The 22,856-nt window shown below is 40.9% G+C and overlaps 1 protein-coding gene across 2 annotated transcripts in view; it reads left to right on the top strand.

The window, feature by feature from the left end:
- Positions 1-22,311, top strand: part of LOC137299531 (protein strawberry notch homolog 2-like) — a 160,728-nt gene extending 138,417 nt beyond the window's left edge. For both annotated transcript variants that reach the window (XM_067968340.1, XM_067968341.1), the window contains 8 exons: positions 207-281; positions 2,502-2,645; positions 4,163-4,257; positions 5,394-5,486; positions 6,272-6,403; positions 9,298-9,374; positions 13,273-13,463; positions 18,412-22,311. In XM_067968340.1, coding sequence (XP_067824441.1) covers positions 207-281; positions 2,502-2,645; positions 4,163-4,257; positions 5,394-5,486; positions 6,272-6,403; positions 9,298-9,374; positions 13,273-13,463; positions 18,412-18,734 — 1,130 coding nt within the window. In that variant the 3' untranslated portion in view covers positions 18,735-22,311. The remainder of the gene's footprint in view (positions 1-206; positions 282-2,501; positions 2,646-4,162; positions 4,258-5,393; positions 5,487-6,271; positions 6,404-9,297; positions 9,375-13,272; positions 13,464-18,411) is intronic.
- The last annotated feature ends 545 nt before the right edge of the window (positions 22,312-22,856 follow it).

The following is a 22,856-nucleotide window of genomic DNA, read 5'->3' as shown; positions in this document are numbered from 1 at the left end:
TGTTCTTAAATGCATTATTTTGAAACATCTCTATTAATACATCAGTATTTGTAAATTAAGTGAACTATAGTCACTAAGTAACATCTGGAATAATTTCTTATAGTAAAATAATGAAGGCAAATGATCTTTGCATGTACATAGCAGCCTGTGTTCTGTAGAATAAAATATTCAGTCAAGAAATCTAACAAGAAGCATCTGTATTGCAGACATGAGGCTGGGACTGATGGCTGTTGGAATATTCTGCAAAGAAAACCGTTACGGATATATAAATGTGGAAAAAGGTGAGAATTTAATGTTTTCTTTACCCGATTGTCAATTTGATTTTCAAATCTGCAATAGCATAAGATATAACTTAAATGAAAACAAATTAGGTATTGTATCTGCATAAAGATCTTTCTGACCTCTTCTGGAGTTGATGCAAAGTGCGTTAAGTGATGCGAACGAAGGTGTTGGAATAATTTACTGCTGTATTATGCATTATCTTAGGGAATTAAATATTAAGCCGTAATTAGCTGATTCATAGTACAGCTCCTTATTCCACGCTGTCAATTGTTGGGAGACAGGTACTGGAGCTAACACATGAAAAGTAAAGCAATACATTATAAAAATATTAGGGCTGATTTTAACTCACTGTACCTGGTGTAAATGGGGTAGCCGGAAAATGACGTTGGGGTACTTACAGCCCCGTTTCCACAGGCGCTCTGACTGCCATCTTCAGTAGGATCCTGAGATGAGTAGTGTGTAATATGAGGCCACTTGTAATATGCAAGTCGAGGTCCTATGGTGTACATCGAACCCCGATTGCAATTTTGAGGCAGTAATGGGCTGAGCATGCACCCTTAAAAGGAGCAGTGGAAATTGATCAGAAAACAGCCCAGGCAATATTTTAAAAAATATTTGGTGGGGCCAGGAGGAGCAGGCCTCATGTCGGCTCTAACGGGCAGCTGCAGACCAGCTCCGCCCGCCATCTGCACGTATTTCTGTCTGGTTAAAATCAGCCCTATTATGTTCCAGCCTTTATTAGCATCATCTCAAATATCTGTAATAGTTTTGAATATGATTTGATATAAACTAGTTTGGTCATGGAATTCAATGAGAAAGCACCAACAATACTGATACTGATTCTTCCACTTATAATGGACATGGTTCATCTGGACAATCACATAAATTGAACAAAACTAAGTGTTCCCAACCAAAGTGCATTAAAAGTAATGCTTGTTCTTGTTGGTTGTACTGAATGGAATATCGATTGGTTGGGACTTTTTATTTTAACTTAAACGTTCATTAGTTGCAAGAAATTCAGATAAATTAGCCAAGATTTGACTGCATCTGAAATAATTTTGCTGTCTTTGATGCTAATGAAATGGTACATGGTGGTTGTTCCAGAGTTTGTGGTCTTTATAGCCAATAATCTCCTGTTGGCCCACTCTGTTTATGACTAAATATATACATCAGAGGTTATTCAGCTTACTGATTAAAAACTATGAGCGCCTACATGGGTGCTTTAAGATTTGGAATCAGAAGTCGTTTGACAATCAATTCCCTAAACGGACGATGGTCAAACTGAACAAATCAGATCAAGATGGAATAGGGTTGCCAGCTCTGGTTGGATGTATTCGTGGAGGTTTGATCACGTGACAATCGAATGCAGTTTACAACTGTTATTGCATTTACCCTATAAAGGTTGGGTCCCCTGTAGTTGAATGTCTTTTCTCCCTGTAAGCCTATCAAAAATGTTTTTACTAACTGGCAGGAGCGGATTCGGTATTGGGAAATTTCGCAAGTGACCCCAGGAATGGTTCCTTGCCATCCCTGATAAGTGAGCCATCTCCCACCACCTCCGAGGTGTCAAAGTTGGTTAATTCTTTATAATCTCAAACAAAAGCAGAAAATGCTGGAAACACTCAGCATGTCAGGCAGTACCTGTAATCCAGGAGGGTTGGCAACCCTGCCATACACATAAGCCCTGGAAGCTGAAGGGTGGGAATTTAAATGCCGTTTCACACTCCAATGAAAAATGACACTCTTCCCGTGTATACGAGCCATACTGCCGTATTTCAATCCAGGCCGAAGCACTGACACCGTTAATCACCTTGCATGATAGTTTCACAGATCTTCCACAGTCGATAAGTCTCCTCCTCCTCCAGCACCAGGTGACATTCTGCTCGTGCCACTTGGCTACATTAAGCTTCAATTTCGTTGGATAACTGCCACTGTCGCGCTACCGAGCATTGGACTCCACGCTCGCCCGTCAAAACTCCGCCTCCTCACTGGCGCTGCCCAGCGCTACTTCCCTATTTTCTCCCAGGTTGCTTGTAGCAGTGCCTGTGAGAACGATCCTCAATTCCGGGAGACTTGGCAACCCTATCATGGACCAGTTCATTAAACAGGCTTGTTCAATACTAAAAAAAAAGTTTAAAAAGTTTGTTTAAAAAAAAAGAGGTGTTAAGTAATCTAAAACAGAAGTGATTTAATGTTACTTTTGTTTTTTTCTGTTTTAGACTGCAGCATCACAAAATTCCTGAATCGGATTCTTGGACTTGAGGTTCACAAACAAAATGCACTTTTTCAGTATTTTACAGACACATTTGATTATCTCATTGAGAAGGACAAAAAAGATGGAAAATATGACATGGGAATTCTAGGTATGACCAAGCAGTTTATTAACATCAGAATGTCTGTGTCACCTGAGATTTTCTACCTTTTCTCATATCTTATGTCTATATAATATTATGACTAGTTAGAAAAAATGCAGTAGATGTATTCCACACATAAATGTTGCACATGCCTAATTTGATGCTGCTTGTTTAAATCGCAGTTATGTTGTGAAAGTAATGGCATGTGTGTGAGTCATAGGTGATTGGAACCCGCAATCTAAAGCAACAATGACTCACTGGCCCTATTACAGTTTTTGAAATGAATAGGAAAGTGGGCTTTCACAATATAAACAGAATACTCGGCAGACAACAGTGGTATACAGAAAGTAATCAACTGCAAACAACAAAACGCTGATTAGATCATTGATTCTTCCCATATTCACGTTTGCCTAATGTGTTTATATATAGTACTAGTGGATCTCACATGGCAAAATAGATGATACACTGTTTGCATTGTACTGTGTAATGTATTATTCTGCTGCCACAGCAGTACCTCCTTTAAATGGAGGTTGTAGTGAATGAGTGCCAGCAGGCGGCTACTGGATCTTCACCTGCCGACAGTTGGCTGGCTGGCTTTTTACACCTGTTTCGGGTGAGAGTTAAAATAGACCGGGCCTCCAATTGGTGGGGGGGGTTGACACTCACCCCGCCCACCTCCTGCCCAAATCCTGCTCCCAGATAAAGATACCCCCCGACCCCCACTATGTGGGGGAGAAATTCAACACCATTTTGCCTGATTTTTTGGTTGTAAAGTGAAGGATAAGGGGACGAATTTCAGGTTGCGATCTTCCCTGGAATTGTGCCAGCCACCAAATTAAAAGCCGGTGATTTTTAGGTGCCCAGAGCGCCTACCTGAAATAGATGTTAGGTGCTTTGATTAAGCAAATCAGGCTCCTAATGCCGGTTGTAGGACAATGATTGAAATTGATGTACAAATGGGTAGATTGGCCTGCAACGGTCTTTAAAGGGACCGCTGGAGGCCTTTCAAGGAATGGCAAGAAATCCTTTTAAAAGTTACATTTTTGCGGCGCCAGGCAGAGCAGAATTGCTCCACAAAAATTCTGCCAGCCTGGGCTCGCTCCCTTCCACTTCACCTCTCCCCCGCTCTCCCAGGACCTACCTGTGGGCTGGCTCAGTGTCGGAGCCAGCTGCAATTCGTCAGGCACTGATTGGCAAGCTGCATCGGGATGCCCAATTGCCATCCACAGCTCACCTGTTTAATTTATATGAGGCCCAATGCCGAATTTCAGCCGGGCCTCAAGCCGGCAGGGACCAGCACACAAAGCAATCACTTTGCCGACTTTGGGCGCAAGTCCAATTTTTGAGCCTTTTTGTTCTCTTTGCCTTTACTATTCAGCTCCAGTCAGAAATTAAGTATTTGCATAGGAAAGTTAGAGATTGAGATAGCATTAGTTGATCTTACATTGCTTTGATTTGGTTCTTAGACTTGGGGCACTGAACACACAGGTTTACTTTTATTGATTGTGACACTTCTACTTCATCAGATCTAGCTCCAGGAGTAGAAGAGATATATGAGGAACGTCAAGAGGTTTTCCTTACACCAGGACACCCACAGGACGGACAAGTAGTTCTCTATAAGGTAAATTATTGTTATGCAGGTTTTATAAATGGTTTTGATTAGTTTGAGAATCATGCTTTTGTATTGTTTGTTCTCATTCTCTTTCCCTCCCTCCCTCCCTCCCTCCCTCCTTGCAAGCCGCACACCCACAATTCACAGGCCACACACCCTGGCAGCTATTCATCTATGACAGACACATCACCCAGACATACATCCCGCTTTCTTGCAGGAGAAGGTGGCACATAACAGGGGGTAGCAAGTGGCAGTGGCATTCAGCCCCTCGAGCCTGTTCTGCCATTCAGTGAGATCATGGTTGATCTGTGATCTAACTCCATATACCTGCCTTAGCCCCTATCCCTTAATACCCTTGGTTCACAGAAATCTATCAATCTCAGATTTAAAATTCGCAATTGAGTAGCATCAACTGCCGCCTACAGAAGAGCGTTCCAAACTTCTCCCGCCCTTTGCATGTAGAAGCATTTCCTAATTTCACTCCTGCACGTCCTGGCTCTAAATGTTAGACCATGTCCCCTCATCCTAGTATTCAAGTATGGGAGACCTCCAAAAACAGTTACAAATGCATCAGCAGCCAGAAGCAATAATCTAGAACTAACCTGTAAATCTTGCATAGGCCCTTTCAATAGCGCTGGTGGGAGGTCCTCCAGGCACGCTAAGATATGTTCAGGTGGTCGTGGTTAAGACAGTGTTGAGTCCCAATATGGTGTCTATCTCTTTAAATCAGCGTTGTGCACTGATCAAACGCATTTTCTCCTTACTTTACATGCTGCCGACGTTCGTTATTTGCGCATGCGCTAAACCTTTTACCAAGATGGTGTTCTAGCGTGACGTGCGCATCCAAGACGCCATCTTGGATGTTTGGGAGGCCACGTAGCACCGAAACAACAGGCGCTAGACGGCCCAATTTCTAGCCCACTGTTTCCAGAAAGATAACAAGTAATTGATCCTGACAGAAGATGGCCTCCTGTTAATTATAGACAGTACTGACACTAGCTGGTAAGCAGTCTGTAGCCCTCACTATTGATTGAAATAGGATACACGGTGTTAGATGGCAGTAAAGGGTGCATTTAAAAGAGGAAAATGGAGAGCAATATAAATATGGTAGTAAGTTGCTGTTAATTTATTTTTATTTCCTGCAGATAAGTGTGGATAGGGGTATGCCCTGGGACGAAGCTTATCAGAAATCACTCACCTTGACAGGATCTAATGATGGTTTCTACCTTTCACACAGGGTTAGTATCACATTTTGTTGTCTGTTCCTTGCTTTGTGCCATGTAATTAAGATATATATTCTAGCAAAGTGAATTATAGGAGCTGGGGTGCAGTTTCTTCTGAAATGCAAATAAGTATAAATTCATTATAATAAACGGAAGAGAAGTCCAGGGGAGTACTTTTTATTCTAAATACTCTCCGTTTTAACAAATAAACTGCACCAAAAAAAAATAACATTTCAGCATTTTTTTAAAAACTTCAATGCACGGTGCAAACTTCGCCCTTTTGTACCTCAAAGTTGCAATTGGGGTCTTATGAACGTCATAGGAACCCAATTTGCGTAATTTAATGAGGCTGCTGCCTGATTCAGGCAGGTGCCTGGGCCGCCCTTGTAAAGGCCATGGGCAAAATGGCAGCGGGCAGGATCACAACGGTTGGTAAGTGCAGCAGTCTGAAGCTAGGGTCACCACCACCCTGTTCTCGCCTATTGTGTCAAAACAAAGGAAAATGCATATTAACAGATCTATTTGAATAAATTTGAGATTTAGTAGAAACTCTGCATTAAATGAAGCTGAGTAATACCAGATATTGAATGTCAATTATATTTGAATATTTGTCTGATAGTTTGAAGCTTTGCATACTCTCATATATGCCAGAAAAGTTATTTTACAGGATTGCTTTATGTTACACAAAAATACAATGCTTCTATACCAAAAAATTGCTCTCAAATGCTACATTTTTGGTCACTCGAGCATAAGCAGAGCCTTGGATCTTCACACATTCTTATTGATTGTTTTTCTTACAGCTTAGAGGGAACGAGCCTTTTGCACTTTTGGCTGAGCAAATTACTGTGAAGAATTATGTGTTGTATAAACCAAATATTGGAAAACAAATACAACCAGAAAGTTTTGATAACTTGCGGAAGAAATACAAAAGAGTGAGTATTGTAATGACAGGATTGGTTCTGTTGTTTCAGTTATATGCACGGTTCAGTCAATGACAAATCCCCTCTCCCCAAAAAAGTTGATGAAAAAAGCATGAATTGTAATCGTTGGCGCCATTAGGTTATATGTGCTTAGGGTGATGATTAGCAAATGGCTTTCAGTACTGATAATTGCACGGTAATGCATTTAACTCTGATAAAACAAACCCCAGCCAACAACTAATTTTTCCAGCTCCCACTAGTCCAAAAAAACATTCAACTGTACATTTTGGATCTGGCAGTATTAAAGAAGCACTGTCTTTATACCTAGGGAATAAGAGCTAAATGTCATTTTTGTTAAGAACAAAGGCGTCACGAACAAGTGATAAGTTGATATTTTTGCAATAGTTTGATACAAATTGCGTCATTGCATCCAAGTGTTGGACAAACGTAGAACCAGCTTGCCAATTTTTTTTATTTATAAAAGGCTCTGAGTCTTTAAAAACCTTGCATGAAAAATATTGGAAGTGACAGTTGATCAGCTACCAATATTTTCTCCACCATGTAATACAACTAATCAAAAAAATAAAGCCTTATGGAAATAATGATTCTCTGCAAAGCATTAAGGCTATATTTGGAGCACAACATCCAATTTTCTGTGCTGATTCCTGTTGTCCTATTAACCTTTGTTCTAGGAATATTGGTTGCAAGAACTCAAGATATTCTATTCAGAATAAACAAAGTTGTGAAGAGACTAAAGTAACCATTAGCTAGCACGGGTATTCAGTTAATCTGTCATCACGGCTGTGTTCCATTAAGAGCAATGTGCTGCTCTACAAACACATGTTGCCACAAAGGGGGAAGACATGAATATTTACCTGTATTTTCCCTCATGATGAATTCCTAATCTCACCTAGATTGTTAGGAGGAAGCACTGAACAAATACAATGTACTTCCTCATAGGAAAAGAGGAAATATGAAATGATAAGTTGTTGATCAGTGCCACTTTTGTGCACCTCCTACTGTGCAGTTGCAGTGTGGTCTGAGAGAGGGAAAGTCCAAAAGCAAAGAACAGGAGGAAGTCCATGAAAATTTAGAAAATGTAAAAGCTTGCAGAGGCTTCTACCCAAATATCTGACACTGACTAGTTGATATATATTGTGGAATAAAATTGCACTTAGCACGTGGGATGTAACAGAAAATAATAGTTTGGAACATTTTTAGGGAAGGAATAGAGTGACACAACTATAACCCTTAGAATGCCACCGCCAAGTTTATCTTATTGGGGTATGATTGGGCTACCTGCGTTGGGAACAAGATAACTCACTGAGCTATAGCACTGCCTAGTTTGAAACTTTAAAATGTACCTAAAGTTGATTTTAATGCACCTGTCAGTAATGTACTTCTGATCCTTAGCTGATTGAACAAAACAGGTTTTGCAACTGGTTTTCAATCTAGACAGTAGAACCTACGAGACATAGGAAAGCAAATAAAAGTATTTAAAAGTGACTTTTCAAAAAAAAGTTATAACATAATGAAACTAGTGCATGTAAGTTAAAAATAAATTAAAAATACATTGAAATAATAAAAATAAAAAGGAGTGAAGAGGGAAGAAGTGAGCATGGGGGAAAGGAAGGCAGGGTTATCGGGAGTAGTTTAAAAATTATTTTTCACATGTTTAGTTTACAATAATAAAGTTACTGCTGAAATTTGAGTGTCCTTGTTACTATAATATCAGGTTTTTTTCACCGTTATACAATGTAAATTGAAACCATAAAAAAGTGCTTGTCTGGAAGGCATGGGAACAGGGCATGTAAGTAAAAATAATTTTTAAGTACATTTCTAGTGCTCTGAAGGTTAAATCTGAAGCAAGATAAAGACAGTTGCAGTAACGGATTTTTGGGTTGAATGGAAAGGTAGAATAGGAGTGGCCATCTACAGCACCAATTTAAATATCTGATTATGGTGGAATAGGGTAGAGGGGTAGACAATTGTAATTATCTGGCAAAATATGGAACATGACAGACATATTTAAGGAATTGTAATTTAATTGCATGTGGGAATTAAGTTTCTGCATTAAAAAAGCAGAACAAATAGCTATCATTTATGTGAGGTGTGTTGAACAATGGAAACTGCAAGTTAAAAAGGGGTTGATGAGTAATGCTAACATCATTATTTAGATTCATACATTTACCTTAGTTGCAAGCTACCTTGCATGGATCCCAGTCTAAAGTTTAAGTTGGTAGATTGTCAGTTTTTTATCTGATAGAATGATATTTGAAGTATTTTTTGTATCACACAATAATCGAGGCTTCAATTGGATGTTATATATTAGACATCGCTATCGCATCCATTGGGAGCAACCAGCCCTGTGTTTCCAGTCTCCATTAAATGTTAATAATGAAATCCCTCAAATCTTATTTAATATTGAGTCAATATTTAAACATTTATTAGATATAATGTAGTTTAACATAAGTTCAAACCACTATTTTAGTTTTCACAAAGTTAGATGTAGTACTGAAAAAATATACTGTAGTGAAACTTAAGTGGGTATCGTGGAAATTGTAGTTTTTTGGAAAAATGCTTTAAACATATTTTAAATAAATCTGTGCAGGGAAAATTTAGTCATTTAGATATATCACTAAATATTTATGGTTAACTCTCATTTGCAGATTAGCAAAAAGATCTAAACTTTCACTTAGGAGAGCTTTACTTTCTATTTACATTTTTGACTTATTAATTTTGATTATTTTGTATGATTTATTGGCACAAATTACTGCTATTTCTACAAAACCAAATTAAAGGCAAGTGAAAAATTAATTTTTTTTTAGTTTTCCTTATATTCTTTTGAGCAGTGTTGCAATTTTTCATTTAATATTTTATTTATTTATTTTCCTTATATATCTTAGGTTGAACCAGAAGAGGCCAAAGAATATTGGGAAAACCTGTATAGTTTCGCCTTCCAAAAATGCAGTCACGCAGCTTGGTAAGGCTTTGCTAGTTTGAATGGGTATGCTTCAATTAGTTTCCCTTTGGTCATAGGTCCTTCAGAATCTCAACATGGTTAATTTGTAAAACTATGCAAATAGTTCACATAATTTGGTATGCATATTACAACAACAACAACTTGCTTTTATATAGCACCTTTAGTAAAACATCCCAAGGTGCTTCACAAGAGCATTATCAAACAAAATTTGATATGTATTGCACTAAAAGGGTGGGGTGTAGATAAAAGTTTTTTTTTTATTTAAAAAAAATTATAATATGTGGGGATGGAACAATGTATTAGTGCAGATGTCATATCAGATTTGTAATTTCATTACCACGGGTCTTATTGCAGCTTCTCTACATGGTATTATTTCATTTTAAACATCTATTAACCACAGTTTTTAAAAGAATGTTTCAAATATATTGTGGCGCTGTATGATTGACATTTCCTGTATATTGTGGTACTGTAGCTGCAGATTTGCTGCGCACAAATAAATTCAGCCTTAAAAGGATATCTAACGTTGGAGTAGCATTGGCAGCTACTGCCTTTTTAGCTAGTGCGCTATTTCCATATTTGGGAAAAACGCATAAACAGTGGCCAAATTACCACCGTGTAAAAAGATTTTTACTGCATCATGTTTAGATTCACTTTAAACCCTGTTAGAAAAGGTTGATTATGTTAGTATTTTGATATCTACCATTTTGAAAACTAAAAAATGCTTTTGATCATTGTATATCATCCTTGTCTTTTTTTTAGTTTGCCTGTTATTTTCTTAGCTAATATTTTTTTTATTCATTCATGGGATGTGGGCGTCGCTGGCAAGGCCAGCATTTATTGCCAATTCCTTATTGCCCTTGAGAAGTTGGTGGTGAGCCGCCTTCTTGAACCGCTGCAGTGCTGTTAAGTCGGGAGTTCCAGGATTTTGACCCAGCGACGATGAAGGAACAGCGATATATTTCCAAGTCAGGATGGTGTGTGACTTGGAGGGGAACGTGCAGGTGGTGGTGTTCCCATGTGCCTGCAGCCCTTGTCCTTCTAGGTGGTAGAAGTCGCGGGTTTGGGAGGTGTTGTCGAAGAACCCTTGGCAAGTTGCTGCAGTGCATCTTGTAGATGGTTCACACTGCAGCCATGGTGCGCTGATGGTGGAGGGAGTGAATGTTTAAGGTGGTAGATGGGGTGCCAATCAAGTGGGCTGCTTTGTCCTTGTTGGTGTCGATCTTCTTGACTTTTTTTGGAGCTGCACTCATCCAGGCAAGTGGAGGGTATTCCATCACACTCCTGACTTGTGCCTTGTAGATGGTGGAAAGGGATGGGGAGTCAGGAGGTGAGTCACTCGCCGCAGAATACCTAGCCTCTGACCTGTTCTTGTAGCCACAGTATTTATGTGGTTGGTCCAGTTAAGTTTCTGGTCAATGGTGACCCCCAGGATGTTGATGGTGGGGGATTCGGCGATGGTAATGCCGTTGAATGTCAAGGAGAGGTGGTTAGACTCTTTCTTGTTGGAGATGGTCATTGCCTGGCACTTGTCTGGCGCGAATATTACTTGCCACTTATCAGCCCAAGCCTGGATGTTGTCCAGGTCTTGCTGCATGCGGGCACAAACTGCTTCATTATCTGAGGGGTTGCGAATGGAACTGAACATTGTGCAATCGTCAGCAAACATCCGCACTTCTGACCTTATGATGGAGGGAAGGTCATTGATGAAGCAGCTGAAGATGGTTGGGCCAAGGACACTGTCCTGAGGAATTCCTGCAGCGATATCCTGAGGCTGAGATGATTGGCTTCTAACAACCTCTACCATCTTCCTTTGTGCTGGGTATGACTCCAGCCACTAGAGAGTTTTCCACCTAATTCCCATTGACTTCAATTTTACTAGGGCTCCTTAATGCCACACTCGGTCAAATGCTGCCTTGATGTCAAGGGCAGTCACTCTCACCTCACCTCTGGAATTCAGCTCTTTTGTCCATGTTTGGACCAAGGCTGCAATGAGGTCTGGAGCCGAGTGGTCCTGGCGGAACCCAAACTGAGCATCGGTGAGCAGGTTATTGGTGAGTAAGTGCCGCTTGATAGCACTGTCGACAACACCTTCCATCACTTTGCTGATGATTAAGAGTAGACTGATGGGACCGTAATTGGCCGGATTGTATTTGTCCTGCTTTTTGTGGACAGGACATACCTGGGCAATTTTCCACATTGTCGGGTAGATGCCAATGTTGTAGCTATACTGGAACAGCTTGGCTAGACGTGCAGCTAGTTCTGGAGCACAAGTCTTCAGCACTACAGCTGGGATGTTGTCGGGGCCCATAGCGTTTGTTGTATCCAGTGCACTCAGCCGTTTCTTGATATCACGTGGAGTGAATCGAATTGGCTGAAGACTGGCTTCTGTGATGGTGGGAATCTCGGGGGGAGGCTGAGATGGATCATCCACTTGGCACTTCTGGCTGAAGGTGGTTTCAAATGCTTCAGCCTTGTCTTTTGCACTCACGTGCTGGGCTGTCCCATCATTGAGGATGGGGATGTTCATGGATCCTCCTCCTCCATTTAGTTGTTTAATTGTCCACCACCATTCACGACTGGATGTGGCAGGACTGCAGGGCTTTGATCTGATCCGTTGGTTGTGGGATCATTTAGCTCTGTTTATAGCATGCTGCTTATGCTGTTTAGCATGCATGTAGTCCTGTATTGTAGCTTCACCACATTGGCACCTCATTTTTAGGTACATCTGATGCTGCTCCTGGCATGCTCTTCTACACTCCTCATTGAACCAGGGTTGATCCCCTGGCTTGATGGTAATGGTTGAGTGAGGGATTTGCCGGGCCATGAGGTTACAGATGGTGGTGGAATACAATTCTGCCGCTGCTGATGGCCCACAGCGCCTCATGGATGCCCAGTTTTGAGCTGCTAGATCTGTTCTCAATCTATCCCATTTAGCACGGTGGTAGTGCCACACAACGCGATGGATGGTGTCCTTAGTATAAAGACGGGAGTTCGTCTCCACAATGATTGTGTGATGGTCACTCCTACCAATACTGTCATGGACAGATGCATCTGCAACAGGTACATTGGTGAGGATGAGATCAAGCAGGTTTTTCCCTCATGTGGGTTCTCTCACCACCTGCCGCAGGCCCAGTCTGGCAGCTATGTCCTTCAGGACTCGGCCAACTCAGTCAGTAGTGGTGATACCGAGCCACTCATGGTGCTGGACATTGAAGTCCCCCACCCAGAGTACATATTGATTTCCACGTTATCTGAAAATTCTAACTATACACAATTATATATTGATCTGCTGATTTCAAACTTAGCAGTATAATGAGCAATAGGGGCTGAATTCAATCCTAATGACTCCAGGTGTGACTCTATCCACCCACCCCCACACTTATTTCTGTTAGCTCCACTTTAACCTGGATGTGATTGGCTAGTCACAATTTCCATGATAATGACCAACTAGAAACCAAACCTTAGTATTCTGTACGAGTGCTGTGTCCCTGCATCATCATTGTTTCCTACATGATCACCATATCCCTCCAGATATTATGAATATAATGAAACATAAAAGAAAGGAGCTTACACATTACTGTGTTCAACATTAGCGTATGGCTGCTTGACATCCTTTGTCCTTTATATTAACCAAGTTATTAACAAATTTCTTCCGTTAAAATAGTGCACGAGAATTGTCATGATTTCCGGAATCAACCCGTCAGTTATTTTATCTCCATACAATTGCTATACAATTACTGTGTCCCTGTATGATCGCTGTCTGTCTCATACCCACTATATGTGGTGTGCCGTAATTATTATTGTATGTCATTTGGAATTAAACAACAGCTTGGGACGGGCAGTGCACAAACCTGAAATAATTATTCATATCTGTCCATACATTGTCTGTCACCCACAGGAATGGGAAGTGTAAAATAATGCAACAAGGGAAGGAGTGTTTTCAAGGCATGCGGCTGCGCCACTACTATATGTTGTGTGGTGCTCTACTAAGGGTTTGGAACAAAGTTGGAAACATTATGTCTGATGCTACAAGTTCCAGTCACTTACAAATTGTACGTCTCAAAACCAAGGAGCAGAAAAAGCAAGTTGGTAAGTAAAAGTTTACTTGTTGTCACATGGATTTATCTTTAAAAGATGCTCTACAGAGAAAATTGTTCATATACCAACTTGCCCCTAGGTGGAGCCATCAGTGATCATTTTCTCTGTTTAATTTATCCACATTGATGTACTGATTCACTCAGTCCAACAAACTGTATTCCCGGTACTTTATTTGTGCATGTTCTCAATGCACCAATTTCTGGCAGAATATATTGATTGAAATGAAATTACGTTTCTACAATCAATGTTTAAATATGGTCTGCCAAACTTTTTTGTTAATGAATTTTTAAAAATGTATTTGAAATATTTAATTGGAGTTAGTGATTTTTTCCATTAACATATTATGTACTGTAAAACCTTAATAAGTAATAAAATCAAGAAACAGAACGAAATCTTCATTTATAGATATTATGTTTGTGATGGAAGAAAAAAGATAGGTGCTTACCAGTTACTGTATACAACCATAAGTTATGGCTGCTTAACATGTTTGTGTGACATCCTTTGTCCTTCATTCTAACTTAGTTGTTAACTAATTTAAACTAGGTTAACATTTGTTACAACAGAATACAAAGAAATGTCATACAAAATAGTTAAGAATTCAAATGCACATGATCATTTATAAGTTGGAGATTTTTTAATTGGATTTTTTTCTATTGCAAATAAAATTACACCTCTTTTGTTAAGTAGACTATATTGTACTGATATTTGGGATTGGCCTGTCAACACTGGTCTAATATCCAAATGTTAGGCATTTTGAACCACACAAATTCATTGAGAATCATGGTTTTCTTTAACACATAACTTGACAATTTGCAGTAAATGATTTAAGTGACCTAGGCCCTAGTTTTATTATTTGGCTGTCATCAGGTGCCGGGTACGGAGATTTCTTAAGTCAGGAGTTCCCATGCCCTGGCTCTCAGTTCGGATCCGACATAGGATCAACACAGGCATACCTCACTGATACTTGGGCCCTCTTGGGAGGGGGTACAGGCTGGATTGGAGCATAGTGGTTATGTTATTGGGCTAGTAATCCAGAGGCCTGGACTAAAATCCAGAGTCATGAGTTCAAATCCCGCCACGGCAGCTGGCGAATTTTTTAATTCAATTAATTAAATAAAAAAATCTGGAATTAAAATACTAGTATCAGTAATGATGGCCATGAAACTACCGGATTGTCGTAAAAACCCATCTGGTTCACTAATGTCCTTTAGGGAAGGAAGCCTGCCGCCCTTACCCGGTCTGGCCGATATGTGACTCCAGACCCACAGCAATGTGGTTGATTCTTAATTGCCCTCTGAAATGGCCTAGCAAGCCACTCAGTTGTAAAATCTCGCTACGAAAAGTCATAATAAGAATAAAACCGGACGGACCACCCGGCATCGGACCACTAGGCACCGGACACGACAACGGCAAAACACCAAGCCCAGTCGACCCTGCAAGGTCCTCCTTACTAACATCTGGGGACTTGTGCCAAAATTGGGAGAGCTGTCCCACAGACTAGTCAAGCAACAGCCTGACATAGCCATACTCACAGAATCATATCTTTCAGCCAACGTCCCAGACTCTTCCATCACCATCCCTGGGTATGTCCTGTCCCACCGGCAGGACAGACCCACCAGAGATGGCGGTACAGTGATATACAGTCAGGAGGGAGTGGCCCTGGGAGTCCTCAACATTGACTCTGGACCCCATGAAATCTCATGGCATCAGGTCAAACATGGGCAAGGAAACCTCCTGCTGATTACCACCTACCGTCCTCCCTCAGCTGATGAATCAGTCCTCCTCCATGTTGAACACCACTTGGAGGAAGCACTGAGGGTAGCAAGGGCACAAAATGTACTCTGGGTGGGGGACTTCAATGTCCATCACCAAGAGTGGCTCGGTAGCACCACTACTGACCGAGCTGGCCGAGTCCTGAAGGACATAGCTGCTAGACTGGGCCTGCGGCAGGTGGTGAGCGAACCAACACGAGGGAAAAACTTACTTGACCTCGTCCTCACCAATCTACCTGTCGCAAATGCATCTGTCCATGACAGTATTGGTAGGAGTGACCACCGCACAGTTCTCGTGGAGATGAAGTCCCGTCTTCGCACTGAGGACACCATCCAACGTGTTGTGTGGCACTACCACCGTGCTAAATGGGATAGATTCAGAACAGATCTAGCAGCTCAAAACTGGGCATCCATGAGGCGCTGTGGGCCATCAGCAGCAGCAGAATTGTATTCCAGCACAATCTGTAACCTCATGGCCCGGCATATTCCTCACCCTACCATTACCAACAAGCCAGGGGATCAACCCTGGTTCAATGAGGAGTGTAGAAGAGCATGCCAGGAGCAGCACCAGGCGTACCTAAAAATGAGGTGCCAACCTGGTGAAGCTACAATTCAGGACTACATGCATGCTAAACAGCGGAAGCAACATGCTATAGACAGAGCTAAGCGATTCCACAACCAACGGATCAGATCAAAGCTCTGCAGTCCTGCCACATCCAGTCGTGAATGGTGGTGGACAATTAAACAACTAACGGGAGGAGGAGGCTCTGCAAACATCCCCATTCTCAATAATGGCAGAGTCCAGCACGTGAGTGCAAAAGACAAGGCTGAAGCGTTTGCAACCATCTTCAGCCAGAAGTGCCAAGTGGATAATCCATCTCAGCCTCCTCCCGATATCCCCACCATCACGGAAGCCAGTCTTCGGCCAATTCGATTCACTCCACGTGATATCAAGAAACGGCTGAGTGCACTGGATACAGCAAAGGCTATGGGCCCTGACAACATCCCAGCTGTAGTGCTGAAGACTTGTGCTCCAGAACTAGCTGCGCCTCTAGCCAAGCTGTTCCAGTACAGCTACAACACTGGCATCCACCCGACAATGTGGAAAATTGCCCAGGTATGTCCTGTCCACAAAAAGCAGGACAAATCCAATCCGGCCAATTACCGCCCCATCAGTCTACTCTCAATCATCAGCAAAGTGATGGAAGGTGTCGTCGACAGTGCTATCAAGCGGCACTTACTCACCAATAACCTGCTCACCGATGCTCAGTTTGGGTTCCGCCAGGACCACTCAGCTCCAGACCTCATTACAGCCTTGGTCCAAACATGGACAAAAGAGCTGAATTCCAGAGGTGAGGTGAGAGTGACTGCCCTTGACATCAAGGCAGCATTTGACCGAGTGTGGCACCAAGGAGCCCTAGTAAAATTGAAGTCAATGGGAATCAGGGGGAAAACTCTCCAGTGGCTGGAGTCATACCTAGCACAAAGGAAGATGGTAGTGGTTGTTGGAGGCCAATCATCTCAGCCCCAGGGCATTGCTGCAGGAGTTCCTCAGGGCAGTGTCCTAGGCCCAACCATCTTCAGCTGCTTCATCAATGACCTTCCCTCCATCATAAGGTCAGAAATGGGGATGTTCGCTGATGACTGCACAGTGTTCAGTTCCATTCGCAACCCCTCAGATAATGAAGCAGTCCGAGCCTGCATGCAGCAAGACCTGGACAACATCCAGGCTTGGGCTGATAAGTGGCAAGTAATATTCGCGCCAGACAAGTGCCAGGCAATGACCATCTCCAACAAGAGAGAGTCTAACCACCTCCCCTTGACATTCAACGACATTACCATCGCCGAATCCCCCACCATCAACATCCTGGGGGTCACCATTGACCAGAAACTTAACTGGACCAGCCATATAAATACTGTGGCTACAAGAACAGGTCAGAGGCTGGGTATTCTGCGGCGAGTGACTCACCTCCTGACTCCCCAAAGCCTTTCCACCATCTACAAGGCACAAGTCAGGAGTGTGATGGAATACTCTCCACTTGCCTGGATGAGTGCAGCTCCAACAACACTCAAGAAGCTCGACACCATCCAAGATAAAGCAGCCCGCTTGATTGGCACCCGATCCACCACCCTAAACATTCACTCCCTTCATCACCGGCGCACTGTGACTGCAGTGTGCACCATCCACAGGATGCACTGCAGCAACTCGCCAAGGCTTCTTCGACAGCACCTCCCAAACCCGCGACCTCTACCACCTCGAAGGACAAGGGCAGCAGGCGCATGGGAACAACACCACCTGCACGTTCCCCTCCAAGTCACACACCATCCCGACTTGGAAATATATCGCCGTTCCTTCATTGTCGCTGGGTCAAAATCCTGGAACTCCCTTCCTAACAGCACTGTGGGAGAACCGTCACCACATGGACTGCAGCGGTTCAAGAAGGCGGCTCACCACCACCTTCTCGAGGGCAATTAGGGATGGGCAATAAATGCCGGCCTTGCCAGCGACGCCCACATCCCATGAACGAATAAAAAAAAAATGGACCTCTGAAGATCAGGGACACCATTTTATTTTTATTTTTAAAGTGTCCCTGGGCAGGATGTGTACCTCTCTGGGGCAAGGGGCCCAGCACCCCATTCTGGCAAGCTTCAGCCACTATTTCTGGTGAGGGTCACCACTTGCCCCAGAGAGGTACACGTCCTTTCATGGTCATTTTTTTGGTACTAGTCCACAAATGACCAGATTTGAACTTATGACCTCTGGATTGTTAGTCCAGTACCATCACCACTACACTACTGCACCCAGCAGCAAAATTCCACATCCCCAATCCTACCATGTAGCACCCGTTCCAACTGGGCACTTAGGGACAGGAGCGCTACTCAAGTGCTGCAGTCACATTATGGCCCTCTATAAACAAATAATGGGGCCATAATGAGCCTTACATACAGTTTGTGGGCATGTAATAGATCTCAAACCTACATGCTTGAAGTGCATTACATTACATTATTTGCCCCTGAGGTAATGCAAGTTGTACTTCTCAAGTGCTCATTGTGAATTGATAGTTGATATCAATTATAACACTCTCTTCTGATAAAGGAACTGACTTTGGCAATGATTGTGTTTGTTTACCAATCTAAGCACACCTTTTTTCTGGTGATTTCTACAGGTATAAAGATTCCTGAAGCCTGTGTTTATAGTGTCATTGATGAGCTGAAGAAAATGGACTTTGCAGTAAAGAAAAAACAGGAGGAGAATCGGCAGCTACTGGCAAACCAAGTACTGCAAATATGTCAAAGTGACGCACAAGACAGTTTATCTGGGGAACAAGCCTTTACCAACAATGCTCAGATATCAGAAACTTTCGACCCCGTACAAGTTTTACAAGAGTTGTTAGGGATTGATTTTGAACAGCAGGAAGAAATGCTAAGTCAAGATCGACAAAGTGTTATTCAGTTTGGGCAACCGTCACATCTCTGGGAAGCTAGCTGAATAGCAAAAGACTAGCATGCTGCTATGCTAAAGTGCCTGACTCCAGTCAAAATCCTTCGTATCACATTGACATGCAGGCTGAAAATTGACATTAAGTCATAGATTTTCCCTTCAATGACACTGCCTGCATATAAAGACTAGGACTGGGACAAAGCTGCTTTCTTTGAAGCTTTCTTTAATAATGTGGGCTTTGAAGGTAGATTTCTTCAACCTTTGAATCTCTGGTGTGGCGTTATCAGAAGCTGACATCTTTCTTCCCTTCTCCTCTCACTGTATTTTGGTACTGGTGTTGTAATCAACCAAGCACTTGTTCGGTTACACATGGATATCGGATGAGACCTCTGCAGGGATTTGCACAGTCAAAAACCTATGAGAAGGGAGAATTGTACAAAGTGACAGGTAATAAGGTTCAATGGTTGAAAAATAAAGTTCGTCCCAATCTCATGAAACTGAATGCCAGCTTTCCCAGCACTCACCATGACATTTGGAAACATAGAAAAGCTGTATTTCTGAGGAAGAGTACCATTTTTTCTGCTGTCGAGTAACTGCTGTTCTGCACACCTTTTATGTAACACATTTTTTGGGGGGCTTAAATAAGCACTTAACAGCAGTGTAATTACAATGCAGTAAACAATTCATGTACTATTAATATGCTTTAACAAAGTGCAACAGTGTAACATACAATTATATGACTGTAAATATAAAAACGGCGTGATCATCTTTTAAAAAGATCGTAACAGGTTTTATACCACACATGGTCTGGGCACCGTGGTGATATTTTTCATATCTCCACACTTGTAATATCATAAAGATGTAAATTTGTTTCTAAATTATATATTTTAAGCATGTGGTATAAATATATGTTGTGGAAAGCAGTCTAAGACATGATAAATATCTCCACAGAGTTACGAACTCTGCCTGACTTGTGGATATTAGTCATATCACCTGCTGGCTGTGACATGTTCTCTTTAACTATATTGGAACAACTATGCAATAGCTTATAAGAGCGTAGTTACAGAAAGTGCTGGTTAAAGTCTCGTTATATGCTTATATATGTCCCCCTTGAAATATTTGCTTTAACCTGGAAACTTAACTTGTGAGGACCACTCCAGATGAATGTGGAGGTTTACAACCCTTGGTTTCGATTTTGGAATTGAAAAAAATTAAATTGGGTTGTTCTGTCTTTTTCTTGTCCCTGTAAGATCTGTGTGGGGCAAATTGGTATTTGATGGGAGATAGAAAGGCAGTTTGGCTGAGAGTGCTCGAAACATAACTGGTTTGACAGGGATGTGAGCTCTGGCAGAACAGGGAGCCTTTTAACTTGTTTGCATTCCTTTTTTAAAAATAAAATAATGTTAAAGTAGTATTTTATATTATTTAATTTACTTTCTTTCCTTAAATTTTATTTCTGTTGCTTTTTTCCCCCGTCTTTCATATTTGTCCTGCAGGTTTCACTGCACTAACCTCCTCTTACCAGTAACTGTTCTGGTCAGAGAACATTTCTGATTTCTGTTCTTTCTCTTTCTTCAGTAACTCACTAGCAGTGCCACTGTAGAGCAGACAAGCTGCAATGGTCATAATAAATGTACAACTTTTTTTAGTTCAAAGACTCTATGCTGGAAGTTTTTTATAAAATAAAATCTGTTGCTCAGGTTATTGTGTCAGTGTTGGTATTGTAAACCTACCAATCCATTTGGAGTGACCCAAAGACTAGTTTTATGACAGTCAGGTTTCTAGCTGTAGGTAAAAAGTTCCTTTCATTGTCCGGCCATTCAAAACTAGGAGTAATCATTGGGGGCAAAAAGCAGTTAGATCCTTTAGTAATTCTCACATTGACTTTATACAAACACATGCATCACTTACTCAGGTACAGTACAATTATATTGATCCAGTTGATATATAGACTGGAAGAAGATATAGTCAGAATGGTGGTATTTGTGAAGCCTTTTTTGTGGGTTATATCATGGTCTAACTCGATAGTCTGTATTACCATGATAGCTGCCTAAAATCTGCATCACAATTTTTCAGTTAAACTGACATGCATGTAGTACTGTATGAATCACTTTATTCAAATCTGAACCTCAGTTTGTGTGATTCAGTAACCGTTTTTGGTAAGGATTACAAGAAAACATTGGTTACCACCCCAAGATGACTAATCCAGTGCCTAAAATAGTTCAACATATTCATTCCCTTTGATTACTCCAGAGTTCTGATGGAAGTAAATTCAAGCAAATGGAAACTCATTTTTTTTTAAAGTATAAATATGTCACAGTAATAACTGGCTTATTGAAGCTTTGGATGATGGCAAGAGACCAAGGGATGGTTGTGGGGAGAGACCTTTGTCAACCAGACATTTAAACCAAAGTAACAAACATGGCAACTTGATTCAGTGTGTCAGGGGGTTATGTGTAATGGCTGTTGTTTCACCTTTGTGAATTAAGGGTTAACCTATTTGAACCAAACAATGTGGTCACATGGCATTAATGCTGCTACCGCTTGGTAAAGAGAAACCCATTAAATAGAGGGGTAAGTGTGGTTATGAATTAGACAGGTAGGTTAGAAAATGAAGCATCAAACCAAATACTGTTACATTAGTCTGTAATTGATGGAGATTTGCTAAAGTCACTATTATTTGATATTTAATGGATCAAAAATAGATATCATGGCCCTTTCCTCTATCTATTTAATGGATTGTAAGAACACTTTAAAACACCTACAAGATCATTGCCACATTCGGTGTGCTTCAATCTATTTTGGAGCTTGGCTCAAGCCACAGCATTAGTCATACTCAATAACCTGTAGGCCTAGTTATATTTGCTTGTTTGTTATACAGAAAGGAACATCTAATATTGGTGGTATGTGAATGGCGGGGAGCAAGAATAGAAGATGGTGAAATAGGGAAGATTTATGTAATTTTCACTGACTAGAAACACCCAACTATAAATGTTATATTGAGTAATTTTTAAAGTAATTTTAAACAAATTTAATTCAGGGACTGCTGTAAAGCTTAAAAACTGCTTTAATCTGCCATTAGAAATTTTGGATGCACTGTAATATTAGAAACCAGAGATTAACTGCTTTTGTGCCTTTATATTACTACTTTCACAAAGTATTCTAACAAGGATAGAACACAAATACCAAAGTATTCAACATCTTAAGTTGCCTGGTATAAAATCTCTTTGCCTCAGGAACAGATCCAATGGCCCTTTTCTATCTTTTATATCAGGGTTGTCTACATGAATTAAAAGATTCATGTTGCTTTTTGTTCATTAAACAGTACATTTTGACTTTTTTTACATAAATTATTTTGTTAACCGATATGGTTCTATTGATTGTAGCTATTGTATATGCTGTGGGTATCTGTAAACAATGCAAGCACTTTTGCCTACTTACAATTTACTGGGTTGTCTTTGTTTTCTATTTGTATTTATAAGTGTAGGAAATGAAGTGTAAAAAAATATGTAAAAAAAATTATCAAAATGTGCCTTAAACTAATTATTCTTAATTTTCTACTTTCAAGGAAGGAATATAGTAGCATGCTTTCATTTTTATGATAAATAAAAAAAAACTACAATTATCTTTTTTTACAACTTGCAGTTCACTGTCTCCGAATGTGTGCTTATTGTTTAGCAATAATTTTTTTGTAATATATTAAGAGACTGTCTACCAGATACTAATTGAACAGTTTGCTTTTCTAGTACTAGTACCTTGCCAAATCCCACAAGACAGTTGCACTACATGTTTATGTATCCATAATGAAACATCCTCATTTTACAAAATTTAATGATATTACTCTGTAGAATACAATAATAAAGTTTCTGTAAAGATGTTTTATCTCGCTGATTGCCTCAGGGTTAAATGTAATTTCTCAGTTCTGAATGCACCAATGAACGGAATGCATGAATATCTACATTTCTTGCAGTTATATCTTATGTTCTTTTGCCTCATTGATTTTTTTTTTGTTCAGGCCTTTGTCTCATATATGTATCTTTTCCCATCAGAGTGTGTGAACGGGCAGCCCATTCCTAGAACTCTGCCAATTTTAAACCAATAGTTTTCCTTTCCATTTGGGAAGGCATTTGAGCCAACAATTCAATCCTGGAAGCTCTTGGCCATATGCCA

Source organism: Heptranchias perlo, chromosome 29 (assembly GCF_035084215.1).
Source record: "Heptranchias perlo isolate sHepPer1 chromosome 29, sHepPer1.hap1, whole genome shotgun sequence".
NCBI classification, from domain to species: domain Eukaryota; kingdom Metazoa; phylum Chordata; class Chondrichthyes; order Hexanchiformes; family Hexanchidae; genus Heptranchias; species Heptranchias perlo.
The sequence above is the reverse complement of the archived record's forward strand: the minus strand, read 5'-3'. Positions and strand labels throughout refer to the sequence as shown.